This window comes from Leptonychotes weddellii, chromosome 10, assembly GCF_054177405.1.
Source record: "Leptonychotes weddellii isolate Sample4059 chromosome 10, ASM5417740v2, whole genome shotgun sequence".
NCBI lineage: Eukaryota > Metazoa > Chordata > Mammalia > Carnivora > Phocidae > Leptonychotes > Leptonychotes weddellii.
Window position 1 is genome coordinate 52,790,168 of NC_138378.1, and position 22,825 is coordinate 52,812,992.

Here is a 22,825-nt window from a genome sequence, read left to right on the forward strand (position 1 = left end):
ATTTTCTATGCAGAACTGGAGCAGCATTTGCTTGTTCATATTCTTGAGGCAAGACCCTTCTTTATACTCTTCCTAATGCTTACTGGATTATGAGGCTTTCCAGTCTAGCTGATGGGGGTGGTCACTATTCCCTTCCCTGTGTAGGCTCAGAGAAGTCATTGTTCCCTCCAACCCTTTCAGATGATTCATTCCCCAGACTCTGGTAGGTTTCTTCAAATGTAAGCACTGATTGGTACTCTGGCTAGTCCTGTATTTAAAGTGACTCCACAGGGCAGACAATAAGATAAAAAACATTCTCTAGAATGGCAATCTTGAAATGCATATCCTCAGGCCAAAATTAGAGGACAGGAGAATAGAATTTTATTTACCTTCTCCCATCAGCCCATTAGAATAAAATGCTTTATCAGATGGTCCCGTGGTTATACAGTGTGAGAAGTCAGGAGACAACCACCTAGGATCTGAATTTTTCTTAAGTTTCCCACAAATGCCTGTAAACAGCAGTGGTTAACAAACTCCAAGTAGGGACCCTCTGGGATGCTTGTTAAAAATACAGATTCCTAAATTTGGCAAAATGTTGATAATTATTGAATCTGACTGATGGGTACATGGGATGGGGGTCCACATACTCTTTTACTTTTGTGTATGTTTGAAACTTTCCATAATAAAACCTTAGAAGAAAAACAAAATATATTAATTAAGATTCCTGGGCCTCTATGCCTAGAGCCTAATTTAGCAGCTCTGAAGTGTGACCCAGGAATCTGCATTTTCATAAATGCCTTAGTTCAGATGGTCCTTGGACCACATTTTGCAGTACATGCTTAGGTGATTTTATTTGCTCAACTTAATTGTCTTTATGGCAATTTTCTCAACTAAGGTATTGTCCATTGGCCTCCAGTCTGTAATGCTCAAATAAATGAACACTCTCTTCTCAATTCATTAAGCTCTTACCTGAACAGTCCCTGGAGGACACAGATCCTTACAGCCAAAATTATAAAAATGGAACTCTCCTCCAGTCAAAGAAGCAAGCTCGTTCAAAAATCCATTTGCAATCTCATCATTATAATTGAAGGAGGTGGTGTAAATAGGAATTTTCTGAAAAACTTTGACTTGGTCTATAACCATTTCAGTTGGCTGAAATGATACATTTTGAGGGGGGAAACAGGGAGATGGAAAGAGAGAGAAAGAGAAAGAAAAAATAAGATGTGAAAATCCTTAGTATTTGCTATAGACAGTGAGATTCTCAACCAGTAATTCCTTATACAGTGATGAATAGCTTCTTGGAAAGGTGTCAATTCAATTCAATAAACAAAGCAAACACTGCCAGATGGTAGAGTTTGAAGACCAATGACTCAGCCCTTGCCTCTGAGGGCTCAAATTTGGTGGAGAAAAGAATCTGGAAGAAAGATGTGACTAACGAAATCACTCAATTTTAGGTGCACCTGAGCCTAGAGTTCATGCTTTTAAAGTGTTGGGCTATACTTTAGAGCACTGAAAGTATAAGGGTAGAACACCCTGGCTATTGGGATTCTACAGAGTGAAGCTACAGGATCTCAATGCAGCTTCCAAAACATCTACTTGAAAAGAGCATTTTCCAGCTTCAGATAGGCCATAGTCAATATGTCTCCCACAAAGTGAAAGAAGAGAGTTATTGAGGGTCTTTCCATGTGTTGGGCACTCTGTTGAGAGTATAACATGGCAGTTAATCCTCACAACCATCTTGTGAGGTAGTTAGAAAGATGGATAGTTGCCTACTCATATAAATTCCTCTCATCCTTTTTATTGGCAGAACCCTGGTTTTATTTTCATGATAGCAATGTGCCCAGTTTAAAACAAACAACACACACACATAAAAACTCATCTTCTGACACTATTTTGCAGCTAGACTTAGCCATGTGACCCAGTTCTGTCCCTTGAGATATAGGCAGATGTCCCAGGGAAGAGATTCCTTTTCTCTAATAAAAAGGCAAAGATTTAACAAACAAACAAACAAAAAACTCTAATGTTCTTCCCCTTCCCATCCCCCTCCACGGAAAATGGACACTGCCTAAAGATGGAGTAGCCATTTTGCAACAAGGAGGATAGAAATAATAAACAAAGATGGTGGAGAATGAATACAAAAAGAAGCCTGATTTCTTGGAGACATGTGTGAGTAGCTTTAGAACCTAGACTACCTACTGCTGGGCTTCTTATCCATAGGAATATAAATCTCTCCATTGTTTCATCCATCATTTGTCTGCTCCTCTACTTTTCTCCCCAGTAATATGCAACCCTACTTGGCCCAGTAGGTATGGGCCCCACATACAGAAGGAGAAATTGAGACTCAGAAGGATTCAGTTTCCTAGGGCCATCAAGCTCTTAAGTAGTAAGTCTGGAACTTAAAGTCAATTTTTAGTATTAGAAGCAATGCCAAACTGTTTGTTCCCCTTCATTTGCAATAAAATTGTCTCTTGATAAGTACTGACTCTCAGGTAATGTTTACATTACCTAACCCTCTGGAAAGAACTGATGAATTCCCCTACTATCTCTCCACCACACCACCACAGCCCAGCTGAGAACCTCCGGAAACTGCCTCTGATTGGCCTGCCTCTACTTCCTCTACATTTCTCAGTGCTAGGAGTCCCTCTTTGATTAACCCAACTTGCTGGCTCCTTCAGCCAGTTCCATTGTCCACTTCCAGTTCCTATCATTTGGCCTTTAACCTTTCCTATATTTATGTTACACGTCCTGGGAAAGCAGAGTGTAAAGGGAGACACACGACTGGCTGGCCTTGTACAGCTCACACACTGCCCAGGAAGTGGCTGGTTAAGTGGTCTCCCAGGTTCTGGTCTCATTCTAGCTACCACTTACACACAGCCTCAGTCTCTGGGTCTGGCTCCAGCATTGAGCCTGCCCCTGCTCATAAGCCCACCTCCACCTCTCATTCTTTTTCTCTACTCTCCCCTCTGGCCATCAGCTGGTTTCTTTCTTCTTTTTTTTTTATGTTCAGTTAGCCAGCATATAGTACATCATTAGTTTTTGATGTAGTGTTCAATGATTCATTAGTTGCCTATAAAACCCAGTGCTCATCACAACACGTGCTTCTAACCAAACAGTAACCTAAACGAGCTGACCCCATCCCTCTTGTCAAATGCAAGCACAGAGCAAGGCCCTCTCTGCTGCCTCCCCTTAATTCAGCATAGCTTCTATTTCTGAGTACCTACTATGTATCAAGCACTAAGAGTTCTGTTCGTGCTGTCTACCTGTATCCTCTCGACAACCTTCTGAGGTGGGTACTATTACTATCCGTGTTTCTTACCAGTGAATCCTGGCCACTGACCTTGATACCAGAATGCAGATGCTAGCTCTAAATTCTGTTAATTTTATAGCCTTTTAGCCAGGAACTATTCTTACACTGAGTTACAGCTGAGATATTTGGAAAGGGAAAGAAATTAACATTGATTTAATACTGACTGTGGGTGCCAGGTACCATGGGTAGCATTTTAATCTGTTCATATGCTACCTGACATTATTTCATATATTTATTTGCTCATTGCCTATCTCCCTATAAAACATAAGCTCCACCGAAGACAGGCATCTTGTTCATCTTGCTTACCACTGTATCCCAGACTGATAGCAGTGCTTGGCACATAAAAGGTACTCAAATATCTGTGGAATGCATTCATGGGAACATCATCTCATTTACTCAAAGCAACCCTGCGAGTAGGGAGTATTGGCTTTAAGGCAGAGATGAGGAAATTCACAGTACAGGACTTGCCCTAGGTCATTCAGATGGGCAGTGTTGGGGGTGTGCTTCCAACCCAGGTCTCTAGCTCCAAAACCATTTCCATCATTCCATACAGCTGAAGAGCGCACAGGCATGAGAAAGTCTGTTAGTGTATCGTACTGAGCCCCCCACATGCATCCAGCCTTAGGTAGTGTTTTTCTAAACTGGCATGATGTTCTAGTACCCAGTGTGGTGGTAGAGAGCTGCACAGAGAGTGGGGGTGTTGCAGAAGGAGCTCCATGTCTGCGGTGGAAAATAGCCATTCCTGACCTCCTGCCTGTACCCCACTCAAATTCCTCTCCCTCATTTATGCCCTCACAGCTTTGAAGAGGAGACTCAGAACCTGGAAGTACACCTTTTACCACACCAGCCTCGCTGACCCTGACTCCTTCCAGCCACTCACTCTAGTAGCTCTGTTACTAGAAAGTAGTGGGCCTTCTCCCTGTGTAACTCCTACACACCACTGAAGAAGCCTTTCTCAGCCCAGGACTCCTTCGTATGTTCCCCACAGAAGTCCCTTCAGTCCCTAAATGAGGCCAAGCAGCATAGCTGAGAGACTCTCCCCAGTTCCCTCCTCTCTGAATCTAAACAGATGTGCAGCCAGATGACCCTTTCACCACAAATGTCAACTTGGGGTGGCAAGAACGGCAGGGATAGGTTCTCCTACCTTCCTAACTTCTCCTGAAGGAGGTTCGTCTGTGCAGGCAGCTCACCCGTGCCTTCTCTGTGCTCCCACCCCTTGCCCAGCTCATATTAAGCTTTACCCATTCATTTTTGTTTAGAATGGTGCAGAAGCCTTCCTCACTCCCATTTTCTCGATTCCTGCTAGGTAAGTTCCTAACTTCAAAGAAGCCTCAAAATGCAGCCAAAGACTGTGCGGGGCTGTGTCCATTCACACCTAGAGATGCCCACCGAAGGACACCTAGCAATTCCATTTTAATGATGACTAACATTACTAGAATTCTTTTAACTTGGTTAATTTAAGACTTATCTTGCTATGAAATTCTTCCCTGGACATTTCCAAATAAGCAGTAAGCTGGTATCTATGGAATTAAATCCTGAACATCACCTCTGTGTGTCCTTTCAAGCAGAAAATTTTGCTGAATATTGGGAATAATAGCACCGGCCTTAACATATTCAGGTCCTACAAAGTCAGTGAAAATTCAAAAAGAAATGGAGATCGAGTGATACATCTTAATGTCCTCTACACAGAACACGAATATCAAATATTCATTTGCTTTTTGGAGAGAATCTGAGGGACAATGCAGAAGAAATGGACTGCATGTGAGAAAAGGCAGATATGAACACAAAGTGCCTAACTAGGAGTTTATAAATTACTTTTCAGGTGGCCTGTATCAGAAATCTGATTCCAATTATCATCTGTATCCACAGTTCTTAATCTCTAAGCAGACCAGAGACCCTCTGGTGAAAGCTAGGGAGGGCTATTCTCCCCAGAGAAATGTACAAGTACATTTTGTATACACTCTTGGGAGATTCCAGACTCTCAGAAGTACATGGTGCACTGTGGATCAAGAATCCTTCCCAATACACAGCTAACAGGAGTGTTAATTGGTCCATACCTCCTGGGGGACTATTTGGCAGTATCTATCAAAAGGCATACCTTTGGACTAAGTCTACTTCTCAGACTATATGCTACAGATATACATATATGCAAAACGTCTGTGCACAGCTACTTTTGCAACATAGTGTATAACAGAAAGACTGAAAACAACCTCAATGTCCATCTCTAGGAATACTAGGCAGCTATAAAAAAAAAAAAAAAGAGGAAGTTCTTTATATATTAAGCAATTTTCAAGGCATATTGTTTTATTAATAAAGGTGTAAAATCATGTGTGTAATACAGCATCATTTATATATTTATAAAAGAGAATATATAAAAACACATTTCTGCTTGCATAACAGTCTCTGAAAGAAGATATAAGAAACTGATAACATATTGCCTCTTAGCTAGTGAATAGGAGGTAGGAGTGAGAATCTTCTCTGCATACCCTTTTGTACCTTTGTAATTTATACCATGTGAATGTATTATTATTCAAAAATTAAATAAACGAAATTAATTTCCAAGGTAGAAGTTATATTAAATCTATATAATGGAATATGATGCAGTCATTGAGAATGATGTTTTGAAAGAATTTCTCATGACTTGCAAAAAAAATGCATAACACAGACTGAGTTAAACTTTCTTCTTTTTTATGCTTATATGCTTATCTATATTTTCTAAATGGCCTACAGTGCAAACAGTGAAATCAGTAAGAGTTTATTAAAAAGGTAAAGACCCCTTGTCCAGATGACTTTCAAATCAGAATCTCTAGCCCCCATCTTCCCCAAACACCAGCCCCATATTTCTAGGGGCCTCTGGACATCCATGGACTATAGATGCTCAAACTCGACTTCTTCCACCAGCAACTCCCGAGCTTGTTCCTTCTTCAAATTTAAATTTAAGTCAGTTACTAACATAATTATAACCCAGAAATCAGTCACATCGTGATTCTTTTTTCTCTTGCCCCCATCTTCTCCTCACTCTGTCCTCCTCTGCTCCCAAACTGGTCACCAAGTCCTTTGATGCTACTCTATTATCTCATCTCTGAGGAAAGTCCTCTCTTCTACATTTCTGTTTCCTACCTGACATGTGCCTAAAGTACAGGTGAATGGGACCACCTGCCCCACTGAGCCCCCCCCCCAACTGTAGTAAAGCCTACCCACTCATTCCAGGTGGCCATCAAGGACAATCTCCCCCAGCCAAACTTTCCAGCTTCAACCCAACACTCTTCCATCATTGCCCTTGCTCTCAGATTGTTTCTCTGGGCAGCCCACATATTTCCACACCTCTGTTCCTTCTGCCCAGGACACCAGTAATCTCCTCTGTTTAGAAAATTCTTTCTCCTCTTTCCAGACACAGTTCAAACATCTCCTCCTTAGTGGAACCTTCCCCAGCCTTCTCTCCATCTTGTACAGCAATATTCATCACTCTGCTCCCAGACATCTCATAGCACAGACAACCCCACACCCTGTGTCAGATCAGAGTTAACCATACATGTCTAGCATATCCTCCAAAGCGTAAACACCCCTAAGGCAGGGGTAAAATACTATTCATGCTTGTAGCCTCAAACCTTGGCAACCCACATGGAACATAAGCAAGGCACAATAAATTGGTTTTGAATAGAAAGCATAGTGAAGTTGATAGGAAAATCATCCAAAATTTCACTTTACATATAACTTCTCTGCCATAAATCTAATGCTGTAATAAAATCCAGTTGCTTTACTATTTAAGCCCTGGACCATTTGAGGCAGGATATTTTACAGTATTTGCCTAGCACTCTTCACATGCAAAAACCTCACAATGAAGGATGCAAGTTGATACTAATTCACTTCAGCGGTTAATTTACATTGTACTCGCCTGCAAATCCATATGTTTATTTAATGCCCAGAGCATTAGTCTTTCATTCACAAAGCTAAAAGAAGATGAACAGACGCCACTAAAACTTTTCAAATACTTTCCAGTCAGGCTAAGCAAAACAAAGAACATTTCACTAGAAAGGCATGCTTTTGTTTAAATGATTACTAAGTTAAAATTAGGGGTAAAACCAAGGACATCGTGCAGTGACATGTTTAGATTTGGAGTCCCCAAAGGAAAAAAAAATCAAAAAGAATCTCCTTACTCTTAGTTTGTAACAAAATATAAACCAGTCCTCAATGAAAAGGTGGATAACTCCTTTCATGGAGTTGGTCTCCAGGCCTGTGGGTGTGTGGCACATGAACCAGACAACACTTGCTGTCATATAAATTCTCCTCCGCATTTCAGCAAAGGAATTCCTCAGTGTATTTTGTCACCTCAGTTCTGGGTCCCTAAGCCAAGGAAACATCTCTCAACAGCTTTACAAGCTGTTTCAAGCAGTTGAAAATGTCCCTCAACCCCATTCTCGGCATTTGCTTCCAGGGTACTGGTGACTCCCTTTTTGTTCCCAACTTTGGTAAGTACCTGATCAGGTCTCCCATCTGTCAAAAGGTAGATTACTTGTGTTTCTTCATCGGCAAAAGCAATTTGCAGGGCATGCAGGGTGTTTGTGGAACTTCCGATCTACAAAGAAGAGAGAGAGGGATATCAAGCACAAACTTGAATCTCAAGAAAAATCTCACAAACAACTGTTATTTATTTTCTGCTTCCAAAAAAAAAAAGAGAAAAATACTTGTGAAATAAAAGATAAAATTATATTGAGATAATAATTTAAACCCAATAATTCCAAGGAGCCAGATCCCTGGGTGTGCCAGAAAAGCCTCTATCCAGACAATTCCAGGACTGCTAGAAGCCAGGACTATGGCTTTCCTGTCCTGATGACATAGCTCTTAATGCAAGTTCATCTTTGTGTCTTTCTGTGTGAGGCACTAACTCTGTTACTGTTCAGTCGGCTGTCAACACAGCTTACATATACAGTCTGAATACAAGCCTGGCAGGGCAAACCGGGATTTAGTCAAACGTGAGCATGGTAACATCGGCCATCTGGGGTAGAGCAAAGAAACTGTGTTTTTAAAACCCCTGCAGTTTCTGCCCAAGGATATAGAGCACTGGCCAGAGTGTCACTGCCAAACTTAGAACACAAAGAAGCCAGACAAACAACAAGTAAATGCCTTTCGTTATGCTCATCAGAGTGCTCAGGTCACAGGGCAACTAGCTGGCCCCAAACGTGAAGACAGACAGGCCCGTGCAGAGACCAGTTAGATGCAAACACTGCTCCTTGGCATGAGATGCAGCAGACACTAGTAAGAAGAGTTTGCCTGGGGGGATTGGCAAATTGGTAGAGGCTAGCCAGATATATATTGGTGAGAAGGTAAAGGTTCGCAGGCCACCAACAGACGGGAAATCTGCATTCTCTTGAAGGCTTTTTCACCATAAAGCCCACAGGGTGCTCACAGAAAAGACTGGCCCAAGAAAGTCTCCTTCATGGAGCACAACTGGGGAAGAACAGTGACACAGGAACTCTTATGTTCCATCTCACCTTCAGAATAAAAGCCCTAATGTGTGAATGTGGGGGGGTGCGGGAGGGGGGCAAGGAACACAGTCACCCGTAGGACACTGGTGAAAATCCAGGACAGCAGAGGGAAGGAAAGGGGGAAAAACCAAACCCTCCACACCTGGAAAAGGAGCAAGGCTAGGTGCTGGGCTCAGAACTACTGAGAGGAACACACCCCTGAGCCTCTGGGACACCAGCCTGCCTAAGATGAGAACACCCACCCCAGCACTACCCTACGAACCCTGACTAGCAAGGAACTTGTAAAGAGACAGACTCTCTCTGAGGCCCAATGTGAAGGGAAAATTAAAATCTGAGGGTGGAGCAGACAGTGAAGAATAAGTCTCTAGGACATCATCCCCGACCCTAAGCCAAGTACCACCACAAGAATTTGAGGGGAATGTGCACCGGAGGTAACAGTAACAAACAAACCTCAAACCTAGCCCAGCTCTGGATTAGATTAAATTTATGCCTCTCCCCCAAAAAAGAAAGGTATGCTCATTTCCAGACATAAATAATATTTATTTCAGTGTCTATATACTACATGTGATGTCTAGTTTTTAAGAACAACAACAAAAAAAGTAAGCATGCTAAAAAGAAAGAAACAACATACTACCAAGATATAAAAGTACTCATCAGAAACAAATTCAGGTATGACACAGATGCTGAAACTATTTGAAAGAAAATTTAAAAGAACTGTGATTAATACATTAAAATTTCTAATGGCAAAGGTGAACAACGCTGGAGACCAGATGGGTAATTTCAGCAGAGGGATGAAAACCTTAAGAAATAACTGAATGGATACACTAAACATCAAAAACACAGTAATGAAATTAAAAAAAAAAAACAGTAATGCAGATGAATACAAAGAGTAATCAAAACGCATCAAAGGGCTGTGGGATGATATCAAATGGTCTGACATGTGCATAACTGGAAATACAACAAAGAAAACAGGATAGGAGAAATAACTGAAAAAAGGGCTGAGAATTTTCCAAAAACAATGACAGACATAAACCCATGGACCCAAGAAGGTCAAGTAGGATAAATAAAATAAAATGCCCTGACGCTCCTACCAGGGTGGTGGCAGAGAAGGCCAAGTGGTGAGCCAAGACTCTCACCCCCACCAAGTGTAACAAGTCCTCCCTGCCCGACCGTGTCCACTCCTACCCAGCAGTTTCGAGGTGCCCCACCCCTCAGAGTCCAAGTGGGGAAGCTGAACTTCAACCTCTCCCTCCTCCTCACAGTATATAGCCTTTTGGGTTGAGCCTCTTTCACTTACCAAAGCGCATTTAAGATTTACCCAAGCTATTTTATGAATCGAGAGTTTGTTCCTTTTTATGAATGAGTAGCATCCATCATTGTATGGATGTAAAATTGTTTATCCATTCCCTGTTGAAGGACATCTGTGTCATTTCCCATTTTGAGCATTTACAAATAAAGCTGTTACAAACGTTTGCTTGCAGGTTTTTACATGAATATACATCAAAAGCTGTGAAGGGCCTGAGATTTTACCTTACTTGCAAACTAACATGGGTGCTGGCAGAAGATCCAAGACTTCTGGGTCACCAACAAAGGACTTTACTACTCACAGCAACAACAGTAGCCAGAATGTCGGGGGGGTTGGGGGGTGGTTTCTGCACCAGTTTCCTGAGTTCCAATTCCCATAGGGTAATGGGAAGAGGGTTAAGTGACACTTGCACACACAGTAGGTTCTGTTAAAGGAGAGGGACCCTGAACTTAGGAAAACTGAATATTCTATAATGGACTGTAAGCATGCTTGTCCTTTGCTCTGGAGTTAGATACTATCTTTATACTGGACAATAAGCACTCCACCTTTTGCTACTTTCCAAGGCTGTCTCCTATATAAACATCTATGAAAAGATAGACCAGAGGTTCTTGACATAAGAACATAGATTATTGATTTGAAATCATTTCCTCTTTTTTAATGTAGGCTTTTAGTGCATTAAATTCCTTCTCAGCACTGTATTAGCTGCATTCCACACATTTTCATGCTTTGCTTACTTTTCATTAAACTTTATGAAATTTTTTTTTTATAGATCTTATTTATTTAAGAGAGAGAGAGAGCCAGAGAGAGAACACGACTGGAGGGGAGGGGCAGAAGCAGACTCCCTACTGAGCAGGGAGCCTGATGTAGGACTCGATTCCAGGACCCTGGGATCATGACCTGAGCCGTAGGCACATGCTTAACCGACTGAGCCACTCAGGTGTCCCTAATTCTATGAAATTTTGAATTTTCTCTGTGATTTCCTTTCTGATCTGCGAATTATTTAAAGATTTTTTTTTAATTTATTTATTTAACACAGAGAGAGAGAGAGCATGAGCAGGAACACAAGCAGGGGGAGTGGGAGAGGGAGAAGCAGGCCTCCTGCAGAGCAGGGAGCCCGATGCGGGGCTCGATCCCAGGACCCTGGGATCATGACCTGAGCCGAAGGCAGACGCCCAACGACTGAGCCACCCAGGCACCCCTGATTTGTGAATTATTTAAAGCCTGTTCTTTAATTTCCAAGTGTTCTGAGATTTTCATGGTGTCTGTTATTGATTTCTAGTTTGATTCCACTACAGTCAGAAGACATCTGTGACTCAATACTGTATGATTTCAATTCTTTTAAATTTGTTAAGGGTTGTTTTATGACTCAAGATATGGTCTATTTATGTGAATGGTCAATGTTTGTTGGAAAAGAATATGTAGTCTGTTGGCAGGTGGAGCGTTCTATAAATGTTAATTAGATATTGTTAGTTGAAGGTGTTGTTCAGTTCTTCCAAATCCCTGATGACTGTTCAATAGTGCTATTAACTGCTAAGACTGGGGTACCAAAGTCCCCAAGTAGAATTGCTGTATTTGTCTATCATTTCTTTTGACTCCATCAGGTTTTGGTCCATGTATTTTGAAGCTTTGTTGTTTGGTGCATACACATTTAGGATTGTTGTCTTCTTTTTTCTCAATTAAAGTATAGCTAACACACAATGTTACATTAGTTTCAGGGGTATAACACCATGACTGGACAAGTTTGTATGTGCTGTGTTCACCACGAGTATAGCTAGGATTGTTATCCTCTTGTTGGGTTGATCTTTTTATTATCATGTTAAGTCTCTAGTAGTTCTCTTTGCTTTAATGTCTACTTTATGTGATATTAACATATTTACTCCAGATTTTTAAAAATTAGTGTGTATATATCTTTTCCATCCTTCTACTTTCAACCTGTGTGTTACTTTTGAAGGGAGCTTCTTACAGACCACATAGACTTGGATCATGTTTTTGTCTACTCTCCAGTCTCTGTCACGTAATTGGTATATTTAGACCATTTACATGTAATTACTGATATTTAATTAAGCTTCCCATTTTTTGTTTTCTGTGTATTTCCTCTGTTTCTCATGTACCTTATTTTTCCTTTCCTTCCCATGGATTATTTGAACTTTTTTTTAGTGTTCTATTCTGATTTATTTGTAATGTTTTTGAGTGTGTTCCCTTATGTAGTGGGCTTCATGGTTGCTCTAGGTATTTTCTTATGCATATGTGTAACTTATCACAGCCTCCTGATACTGATGGTTTACCACCTCAAACTATCCTTTCCATGTAGGTCCCTTATCTGAAGTACTTCCTCTATATTTATTATACACCATATTAGATGGTGTTAAACTTTTGCTTGAACCATAAAACATGATTAAAGCAACTCATAAGGTTACAGATTCTCTGCTATGTTTACTTTTATATACCCATCCTACTGTTCTTCCTTTACTTCTGAAGGTCCAAGCTTTCTTCCTATTTGGAGAGCTTCCATTAGCCATTCTTTAAGGATATGTCTCCCAGCATCAAATTCTTGTCGTTTTCCTTCTTCAATCCTGAGGATATTTTCACCAGAAAGATGATTCATGGCTTACAGTTCTTTTCTTTCAGCACTTGAAAAATGTTGTGCCACTTCCTTCTGGTCTCATGGTTTCAGATGAGAAACTGCTGTCATTTGAATTGGTATTCCTTTATAGTTTATGTGTTATTTCTCTTTGGCTATTTTTAGGATTTTTCTTTGTCTTTAGTTTTCAGAAGATTAAATATAATGTGTCATGGTATGGATTTCTTTGGTTTTACCTATTTGGGGTTTGCTTAGGTTCTTGAATTGTACTTTTTATGTTGTCAACCAAATTTGGGGAGCTTTTAGCCATTACTTCTTTGAATACTTTTTCAGTCCCACACTCTTTTCTAGAATTCTGATGGTATGAATATTACCTCTTTTTTACTGTCCCAGAGATCCCTGAGGCTCTGTTGGTACTGTCATCAGTTGATTGCTCTTCTCAGTCAAGTGTGGATTTCTTGGATCTTGGTATGATGAGTGATTTTTTTATGTCCTGGACAATTTGGTTACTATATTAGGAGATTATTCCCATTTAAATGTCATTTAGCAGGCAGTCACCCTGTTCAAGTTTAGCATGTTTATTTTAGCCTATGTTTGTGGGCTTTAGTTCCAATGACAATTTAATTTTCTACCCCATGCAATCCTATTCTGGTCTGCTTTGTTCTTCTTGTACTGCTGGAGCTCCCACTCAGTTCCTATTTGGTGCTGTCTGTAGGAAGCCCAGGAAAGGCACGTCTCTGGGCTGCCTAATGGTGCTAGGTGACCTTCTGGGGTATACAAGCAGAAGCTGCTGAGCCTGACTCTATTTATACTGCTGAGTTGAGAGCAGGAAGACACAAAGCTTTGCCTTTGTTGTTGTTGCAGGATTGGACTTCCCATTGGTGCCCCAGTTGTGAAGCTGGGACAATCAGGGACTTTGCTGTTGCTAGCAGGTCATGCCATCTACAGGTGACCTGGTTTTAGAAATGCCCCAGGCTTTGCTGCTGCCACTGCTACAGCTGTATGGGATCACCTGCCCGTACCCCAGGCGTGGAGTGCAGTGTGAGACAGCCTGGGATGTTGCTACTGTTGCTGCTGCCAACAAGCAGACCACTCGTACAGTGCTGTGGCATGGGGGGCAAGAGGGGCCGAGGACCTTACTGCTGCCATTGTTTCTAATGGATCAGACTGCCCTCCAGATTTGGGTTGTGAAACGGCAACTGGGCTGCTGGAGCTTTGCTGCTTTTGCCGCTGCCGGCAGACTGGACCACTTGATAGGATCTGAGTTGAAGAACAGGGACTGGGATAGCCATGGCTATACTATCGCCACTGCTTCCAATGACCTGGACTATGTGCCAGGGCCTGGGTTGTGGAGTGGAGTTTGGGGATTCTCACTAGATCGCTGTTGGGCCTACCTTTTGCCAGTGCCTTTGGTCAGAGAGGTGTAAATACATGACTCTCTGCATTTGTCAAGACCCATAGACCCACACACCAACAAGAGTGCCGTGTACAAATTAAAATACAATTCAACTAGGATATGGGGGAACTAATGTACTAATGAATGACATAACCACACTGAAGTAGTTGGGTAAAAAAGTACCTGCCTTAATAACTTTAGAAAACAGTTTTTTTGACTGGAAACTGTAAGGCTAAAGAGAGAAAGAATTATGTGTAAACAGTGCACTCCAGCTGATAAATTTGTTTCTCAGAGTATGGGTTAGAAATTCTGAAACTACTTTATATGTATACTAGGGTTGAACAAAAAAGTAAATACATTACAGATAGCGATAATCAGGTTTTTCATGGGCAAAGAAGTTACAAATAAGGAAACACATTCATGACAAATAAATCCTTGGCTGTGGATGGGTGCAAGAGGTATTAGTATAAACTCATGGTTTTATTTTTCTTCTTTAATGAAAATACAGATAAATAGATACAGGAATATAGCCGCTTATGCACAGATGGGATATTATACATATATTTCCCATCTCTCTCCACTGAGAGGACCTAGAAGCAGTGAGTTCAGTAGCAGCAATAAGCATACCTCAATGCCCAGATTTTGGTTTAGAAACACCATTCTCTAATAAAAGAAACAAGGGTTCTTTGGAGATGTGGTAAACTCCAGGGTTGAGGCTAGGAAACTAGAAGATGATCATGAAACATCTCATAGAGCCAGAAAGTAAGGAAGTATTCAAGAAAAAGAAAAGCTAGATGCATATGTGAAGGACACAGGGGGCAACCTAAAAGAGTTCCCAATGGCCAAAGTGGGAACAAGCTTAGTAACAAAATAAATAGCAATAGTATTATTACTGAAAGAGTAAATCAATATTCATGAGACCATAATGAAATAAATATGATTGATGAATAAATAAAAGGGAGAAAGGGGAAACTCAGTTACAGAAGAATTCTAACACATAAATGTAAAAGGAATGGAGGAAACAGAAAGTCACCATTAGAACAGCACAGTAATAATTTTGTAGAGAAGATCTACCACTGAATGCTAAAATTAGTGGGTAAATGTTTAAGAAACAAAGGATATGTGTATAGCCTCAAAGTATCTCATTCAAAACATGTCTTATCTATAAAAAGAAAAAAATAGTAACTTTACAGGGGAACAACCTGGCAGATGCCACCTTACCCAAATCTCGAAGTTAACATCACCAGTATTAAGGCATATCAACATCATACACTACTCAACATGATGCACTGAGGAGGACGCATCTCCTCTGTGGTATTCTAACCCCAATCTAACTATGAGAAAGCATGAGATAAATCTAAATTGAAGGACATTCTTCAAAACACCTGATCAATACTCTTCAAAAGCGTCAAAGTCATGAAAGATGAGGAATCACTGAGGACATGTTACAGACTGGAAGAGACTGAGGAGACTCTGCAACTAAATGTAATATGGGGGGATGAGTGAAAGAGGAGAAGGGGATTAAGACATAGAAACTTCCAGTTATCAAATAAATAAGTCATGGGGATGAAAAGTACAGCAGAGGTAATATAGTCAATAATATTGTAATAATATCGCATGGTGACAGATGGTGACTACACTTACCATGGGGAGCACTGAGTAATGTATAGAATTGTCGAATCATTATGTTGTACACCTGAAACTAATATAAAACTGTATGTCAACTATATTTCGACAATAAATAAATTAAAAAAAAAATAAATGCAATGTGGGACCCTGGATTGAATCTTGGAACAGAACAGTAACATTAGTAAAAAGACTAATGAACTCTGAATGAAGTCTGTGAATGAAGCAATGTGATTTTCTTAGTTTTTGTTTTTGTTTTGTTTAAATAGACTTTTTTTTTTAAGTAGGCTCTAAAACTAACATGGGGCTCAAACTCAGGATCCTGTGATCAAGAGTCCCATGCTATACGGACTGAGCCAGCCAGGTGCCCCCTGAGGTTTTCTTAGCTTTGGCAATTGAACTATGGCTATGTCAGATGTTAACATTAGGGAAGCTGGCTGAAGGGTAATACAGGCACCCTCTGTACTATCTCTGCCACCCTTTTGTAGGACTAAAATGATTTAAAATTAAAAAGTTAAAAACACACACACACACACCAAAAAACTCCTTCAACATTTGGGCAGCAGAAATGTAGCTCAGATGATAAACAGTACAACTCTTCTTTCTGAGCCCCATCTCAATAGTCTTGTTGACAAGCCCACTGTTCAGGGAATGTTGAAAAGATGGTAGAAAAGCTAGGAGAAAGCCAGACTAAAAATCACATGAAAGATGGTCAGGAGTTAGTGCCTCTTTTGCACCTGCTCCCTCCCTGCTCCCCCAGGAGCCTTGGCCCAGACCCCGCCCCCAGCTTGTGCTCCTCTGACCCTAGGACTGGCTATGCCTGCTCGAGGAACTACAGCTCCGACACCAGCACATGGCACTGTCAGAACACCTGAGTGGTAGTCCTGAATTCACTGGATTGATTCCTGAGCCAAGAGAGTCAAAAGAATATAGAGAAATCTGATCATCTTGAAAATAAATTTTGCACATTCAGCAAGCGAGCAAGAGAGCTTCAATGAAGATTTTTGAAGAGAACAGAATCATACTTTGATTTTTAGCCATTTAGATGGCTGGTTCTACTCATTAGTGATTTTTGTATAAAGAAGCACCATTAATGTTTTTATCTAATGATATTACATATATAATATCTTGTCATGACAAACCCTAAATTAGTGGGCTCTGAATTAACTATTACCTATGGTCTGTAAAAGGAGGGAGCATATATTTCAAGTAACTTCACTGGTTAATCCTGGAAATTTATCAAGTTGGGTATGAATTGGATATTCTTTCCCAGGATAAGGTGGCCAGTTAGATCAAGATCTTACAGGCATCATTATTTCCTACAGAATCTATTTCTCCCTTCTCCCATTTAAAAAAAAAAATCAATCCCAAGGGAATTCTGGTACATTCCAATGACAGCACAAGCAATATTCAAGGAGGTTTACTAGTGTCCATTTGTGGCCCCCTGTCAAATCTGGGACTCTAAACTCAGGTACTGAACTATTCTAAAGATGTCTGTGATCTACATCTGACTTTTTGAGAAGAGCCATTAGTTTCAATTTTAGCATATCTCAAATATCTGGAATGCTATATGGTTCTGGAAAAAGAACTTTTAAAAAATTAAGATAAGCTCAAGACAAGAGAAGATTTAAGGAAAGGAAATTCCTTCCTAGTAGTCTGTGTAAATGCCAAGAGGGGTAGCTTTAAGGTTCTCCAAGTAAAAGGCAGGACTGAAGAATTTATTTCACTTTCTCACTGTATCTTGCTGCTGCCCTCTCTCTCCAGCTTCTCTCTGTGTGTTTCCACCAGTTCACTACTTTGGAACAAAATCCACTGGCAAAAATAGCTGCAATATATTACTTGAAACAATAACGAGGTCTCAGAAAGATCAAATCTGAAGGTTTGAGTACAAAAAAATTAAATTTTGAAATTTATCTTCATAAAGGGGCTGAGATCTGAGCCAACGCCAGCTCTGGAAATGGTGTCTTGTGAACAAAGTCTTATCTAAATGTTAAGATAGTGACTCATGAGCTTAGATGAATGTGACTATTGTAAACAAAATGAGTGTGCAAAACCCCTGCCATCTTGGCACTCAGAGCCCTTTCTCAAGAACTTCCATGGCATGAATTAACTCAGTAGGTGATCAAGTCAGGCTTCTTCCCCCAGACCCGGCCTCCATCTTTCTTACCTGAATGTCTCTAACCCAGGACTGAGCCCCTCTCAAATTATCTTCATTGATTTCAACAAGTTTTTCCTGCCAAGCAACTGCTTGGGCATCAAACTGCACAAAATTGAATTTCCTTTTATATTTCAGCTGTTCCTGTAAGAGAGAATTATTATTTAACCGTAACACCACTCAGATGTAAGAGAAGGTTAAGACAGGTCATAGTTTGATAAGTTTTAGTCACTATGATATCTATTTTCAGTTCTGGAAGCTAAAAATTACATGCGAAAGAGAAAATCTTTTCCAGTACAAAAAATATTTAAATAAAATTTACACAGTTTGGAGATTACACTTTTACAAATGTATGTATGTATGAATATATTACATATGTTACACACATGCATAAGTTTTTATATATAATATGGCATTAAAAGTTGTTGTCTTTAATACTAGCATTGATGGTATACCGCATACTCACAGGAAATGCAATCTGCTTAAAGAAGAGAAATCCAAAATGGTGTCACTGTTTTGGTAATCATGTTTTCGTAAAGGCTATTCACTTGTCTTCTACCAGCCCGTATTTCTCCAGTACAGGCTTATCAAATTAAAACCTGTATTTTGTACTCGCAAACACTCCCCGTAGTAATCTTCTGTGGTAACATTCCCACCAATGCCATTAATTAGCGACAGTACCAGGATACCCATCTGTAGGTGTGGGGGCTAGCAGTTAGGAGAGCAGTCTGCTTTAAGTCACACAGTCGGAGGCACCAAAGGTGGAATAGGAACTGGAAGCTCCTAAGCATCAGCCTACACTCCTCCCACACATCAGTTCTGGGGCCAGTGCATGCAACACTGCTAATAAATACTGGAAATTAAAATAAAAATGCTGAGCTGAAGAGCATCTGGAAAACAATGGAGATGTGTGCACACCACAGGTTTCAGGACAGAGGAAACATGAAGCAGTGGACACTGAAACTCCCTTAGTAACCCATGTGTTACAGAAAGGACCCTGCCACAGGAAGGGTCTGCCTGCGAAAGAGAACTGATGATTCTCTAACTGGTAAAAGGGAGCTTTTATCTAAGGTGGCTTTCCTGTGGATGTCTGAGTGCAAACCTCACCTGTGTACCTCTCATAACCAGTGCAGGTGAAGGCTGCTGCAGATGCATTCATGATACAAAGGCCCCCAAATCCATGCACCTGACAGCTCCATCTAACCTGTATAAACTGGATGATCTTGTCCTTCACCAAGTCCAGTTTGCTCTTCATTGAGTGAGATGTATCAATGAGGACATAGATGCAATCATTACGTACTTTTCCAAAGAGGATTTGACTTCTATCCTGTAGCCACTTAATCCTAGGCAGGAAATAGGTTGAAAGTGAATTTTTAGAGCCTGTGGGCAATGTCAGCATCTTCCTAAGAACTTAATAATACATCTACAAAGGCCAAGCTGTGCTGTGTTGGTTATGCACAATCTTCTGGGAGTAGATTACTCATTTGGAGGGTTTTCTGTGGAAAATCCTACATTTGGGCTGGCTCCCTCATCACTAACCCCCTCCACTTCTCCATCATCAATCCAAGTAAAACAGAACTAGGAAAATCAATAGGACTGAAAAATAAATCCAATACTGGGTTCCAAAGCCAAAAGTAAATTACTTCCTCAGTTATGACTTCAGACCATTTGTTCTTTTAACCCTGCTGACTACAGTCAAGTTAGTAATGCCAGCACATTCCTGAAGCTTCAGTGAAGCTTATGGACAATATCAAGCAACACCAGATCCCTACAATAACTAAGCATCAGACAGTTGTATGAGCAGGACTGCTTCTGTGATTGGGACTCAGGCTCCCATAACAGGATGTAAATTAAGTTCACAGCCTCAGCCAAGACCTGGAGGAGGGAGCAGAGCAGATGGAAAAAATACTTGAAACTGAGTTCAGAGTTCACCAAGGCTAAGCAACTAGAATTTGTAGGCAAAATAACGAAGAAGAGGTTGCTGCATAGAAGCAGAGAGGGTGGGAAGGGATGGAGAAAGAGAGAAAAAAAGGGGAGAGAGAATGGGCTCTGGCCATCTGCAGAGAGTACCCTAAAGATTTTGTTTAAGTAATGATCACGGCATGCATGTGAAGAAACTACTAAAGCTAAGGAACAAATCACCATAAAGGAGTAAGTAGATCAACACCTCAGAGCTTACACAGGGCTACTTCATCTTCCAAACAACCAGAGGGGGAAAGCCTCCTTAATACATGGGACATCAAGGAGAGTCTTCATAAGGGTATTGCCTTAGTAGTAGAAGCAAATTAGCCCTGGACTAAAGGCTGACCTAGACCTATGTTAACATAACTTAAAAGCAAGCCCCAGAGGATCAAAGTGATTCCAAGGAACATAACTGCATCAAAGAACATGTATTTTAAAAATACAGCAAAATCCAGGACCCAAGAATGTAAAATTCAAAATGTCTGCATTCCAGTAAAAAATTACGAGCCATGCAAAGAAGCAGGAAAATATGACCCATAACCAGAAGAAAAACAGATCAACAGAAACAGACCCTAAAATAACACAAATACTGGAATTAGTAGAAAAGGATGTTACACAGCTATTATAAATATAATCCATATGTTCAGCAAGGTAAAGTATAAGCAGAACAAGGAAAGGAATGGAAAGTACAAAAGGAAACTTACAGAGATGTACAATTACCAAAATTAAAAATACACTACATGGTATTAACAGACATTACACTAGCAGAAGATCAGGGAACCTTAAAAAGGACATTGCAATAGGAAGCAATTTAAAATGAAACACAGAGAAAAAGCCTAAAAAAAATAGAGAATAAGCAACCCATAGAACAACATCAAGGAGCCTAACATATGTGTAGAGACTAAGAAAAAGGAGAAAGAGGGAAACAGAAAAAATATTTGGAGAAATATGGCCAAATGTTTCTGATTTTGATAAAACAATATACCCATATATACAAGAAGCTCAAACAACCTAAACAGAAGAAAAATGGAAAAAAAACCCCACCAACACACATAATATATAATTTGAAATTCAATGATAAAGATTAAAAAAAGCACCCAGAGACAACATAAAAATAATATAAGAGTTTTCATCATAAATCAAGCAAGGCAAAGGACAATGGAGAAATATTTTTAAAGTACTGAAATATAAAACTGTAAACCTACAATTCTATATAAAGCAAAACAAAAAAAAATCTCCCAAACGTAAAAGTAAATTAGAGTCTTTCAGACTAAAACAGCTAAGGCACTTTGTTACCAACAAACCTGCACAAGGATCTATACAAAAGAATAAAGAGCCACAGAAATATCAAATATGTGGATAAATACAAAATATATTAATTCTCATTTTAAGTCTATTTATATGACAGTTGATTATAATGTATTGTGGGTTTATCGCATATGGAAATAAAGTGTAGGACAACAGTAGAAAAGACAGAAGGGGCAATGGAAGTTGTAAGATTTTTATGATATAGATGAAGTGAAATATTATCTGAAAGTAGACAGTGGTAAGTTAAAGATATATACTATAAGTGCTAAAGCTATCATACACACAACAAAACAAAATAAAGAGGTAGAGTTTAAGCCAACAGTCAAAATAAAATGGCATCATAAAAAATACTCCAACAAAAGAAGGTAGAAGAGTAAAAAGGGAACAAAGAACAGGTGAGACAAAAAATAAACAGCAAGATCTTAGATTTAAATCCAACCAAATAATCACATTAAATGGAAATGATCTTAATACTCCAATTAAAAGGCAGAGATTAGAAATGGCTATTATCAAATCAACAAGAGATAACAAGTGTTGGTCAGGATGTGGAGAAAAGGGAACCCTCATGCACTGCTGGTGGGAATGTAAATTGGTACAGCCACTGTGGAAAACAGTATGGAGGTTCCTCAAAAATTAAAAATAGAAGGGGTGCCTGGGTGGCACAGTTAGTTAAGCATCCAATCCTTGGTTTTAGCTCAGGTCATGATCTCAGGGTCATGAGACCCCTATGTTGGGCTCCATGCTCAGCATGGAGTCTGCCTGAGATTCTCTCTCCTTCTCCCTCTGTCCCTCATGCTTGTGCTCTTTCTCTCTCTCTAAAATAAATAAATAAATAAATCTTTCAAAAAATAGAAATGCCACATAATTCAGCAATTCTACTTCTGGGTATTATGCAAAAAAGAAAACACTAACTTGAAAACATATATATGCACCCCTATGTTTACTGCAGCATTATTTACAATAGCCAAGATATGGAAACAACCCAAGTGTCCATTGATAGATGAATGGATAAAGAAGATGTATATGTACACACACACACACACACACACACAGTGGAGTATCATTCAGCCATAAAAAAGAATGAAATCTTGCCATTTTCAACAACATGGATGGACCTTGAAGACAATATACTAAGTGAGATAAGTAAGACAGAGAAAGACAAATACTTTTATCATCTCTCCTCTATGTGGAATCTAAAGCAAATAAAATGAAAACAAAAAATAAGTTCATAGATACAAAGAACAAGCAGATTGGTGGTTGCAAGAGGCAAGGTGAGAAAAATGGCTGAAGAGGACCAAAAGATAAAAAGAAACAAATGAAATAAACTCAACCAGGGGTTGGGGAGGGGATAAATGGTAGCTATTAGGATCTTTTATCTCTAGTATTTAAAATTTTGTGATGATGTATCCTGGATGGGTCTTTATTACCCATTTTCTAGACATTCCTTGCAACTTTCTTTTGGTTTGGAACCACTGGTCTTGCAGTTCTGAAATTTTTTCTTAAGATCTCCCCTTCATTTTATATATGTCCATAAGCTATCTATTTGTATGTATGCGTGTATGTTAACATCAACCATGGAGTGCTTGGGTTCTGCTTTCAGAGAGACTGCCTTCATCTTCCAGCTCTCTCACTGAATAGTTTTTTTTAAGATTTTATTTATTTATTTATTTGTGAGAGAGAGACACACACACACAGTGAGAGAGGGAACACAAGCAGGGG

The 22,825-nt window shown here is 39.9% G+C and overlaps 1 protein-coding gene across 1 annotated transcript in view; it reads right to left on the reverse strand.

Annotated features, from left to right (window-relative positions):
• Nucleotides 1-22,825, reverse strand: part of VWA3B (von Willebrand factor A domain containing 3B) — a 175,609-nt gene that overhangs the window by 74,366 nt on the left and 78,418 nt on the right. Inside the window, exons 10-13 of the mRNA XM_081832306.1 lie at nucleotides 19,041-19,179; nucleotides 17,849-17,980; nucleotides 7,764-7,862; nucleotides 949-1,131 (exon numbers count right to left, since the gene is read on the reverse strand). Coding sequence (XP_081688432.1) covers nucleotides 949-1,131; nucleotides 7,764-7,862; nucleotides 17,849-17,980; nucleotides 19,041-19,179 — 553 coding nt within the window. The remainder of the gene's footprint in view (nucleotides 1-948; nucleotides 1,132-7,763; nucleotides 7,863-17,848; nucleotides 17,981-19,040; nucleotides 19,180-22,825) is intronic.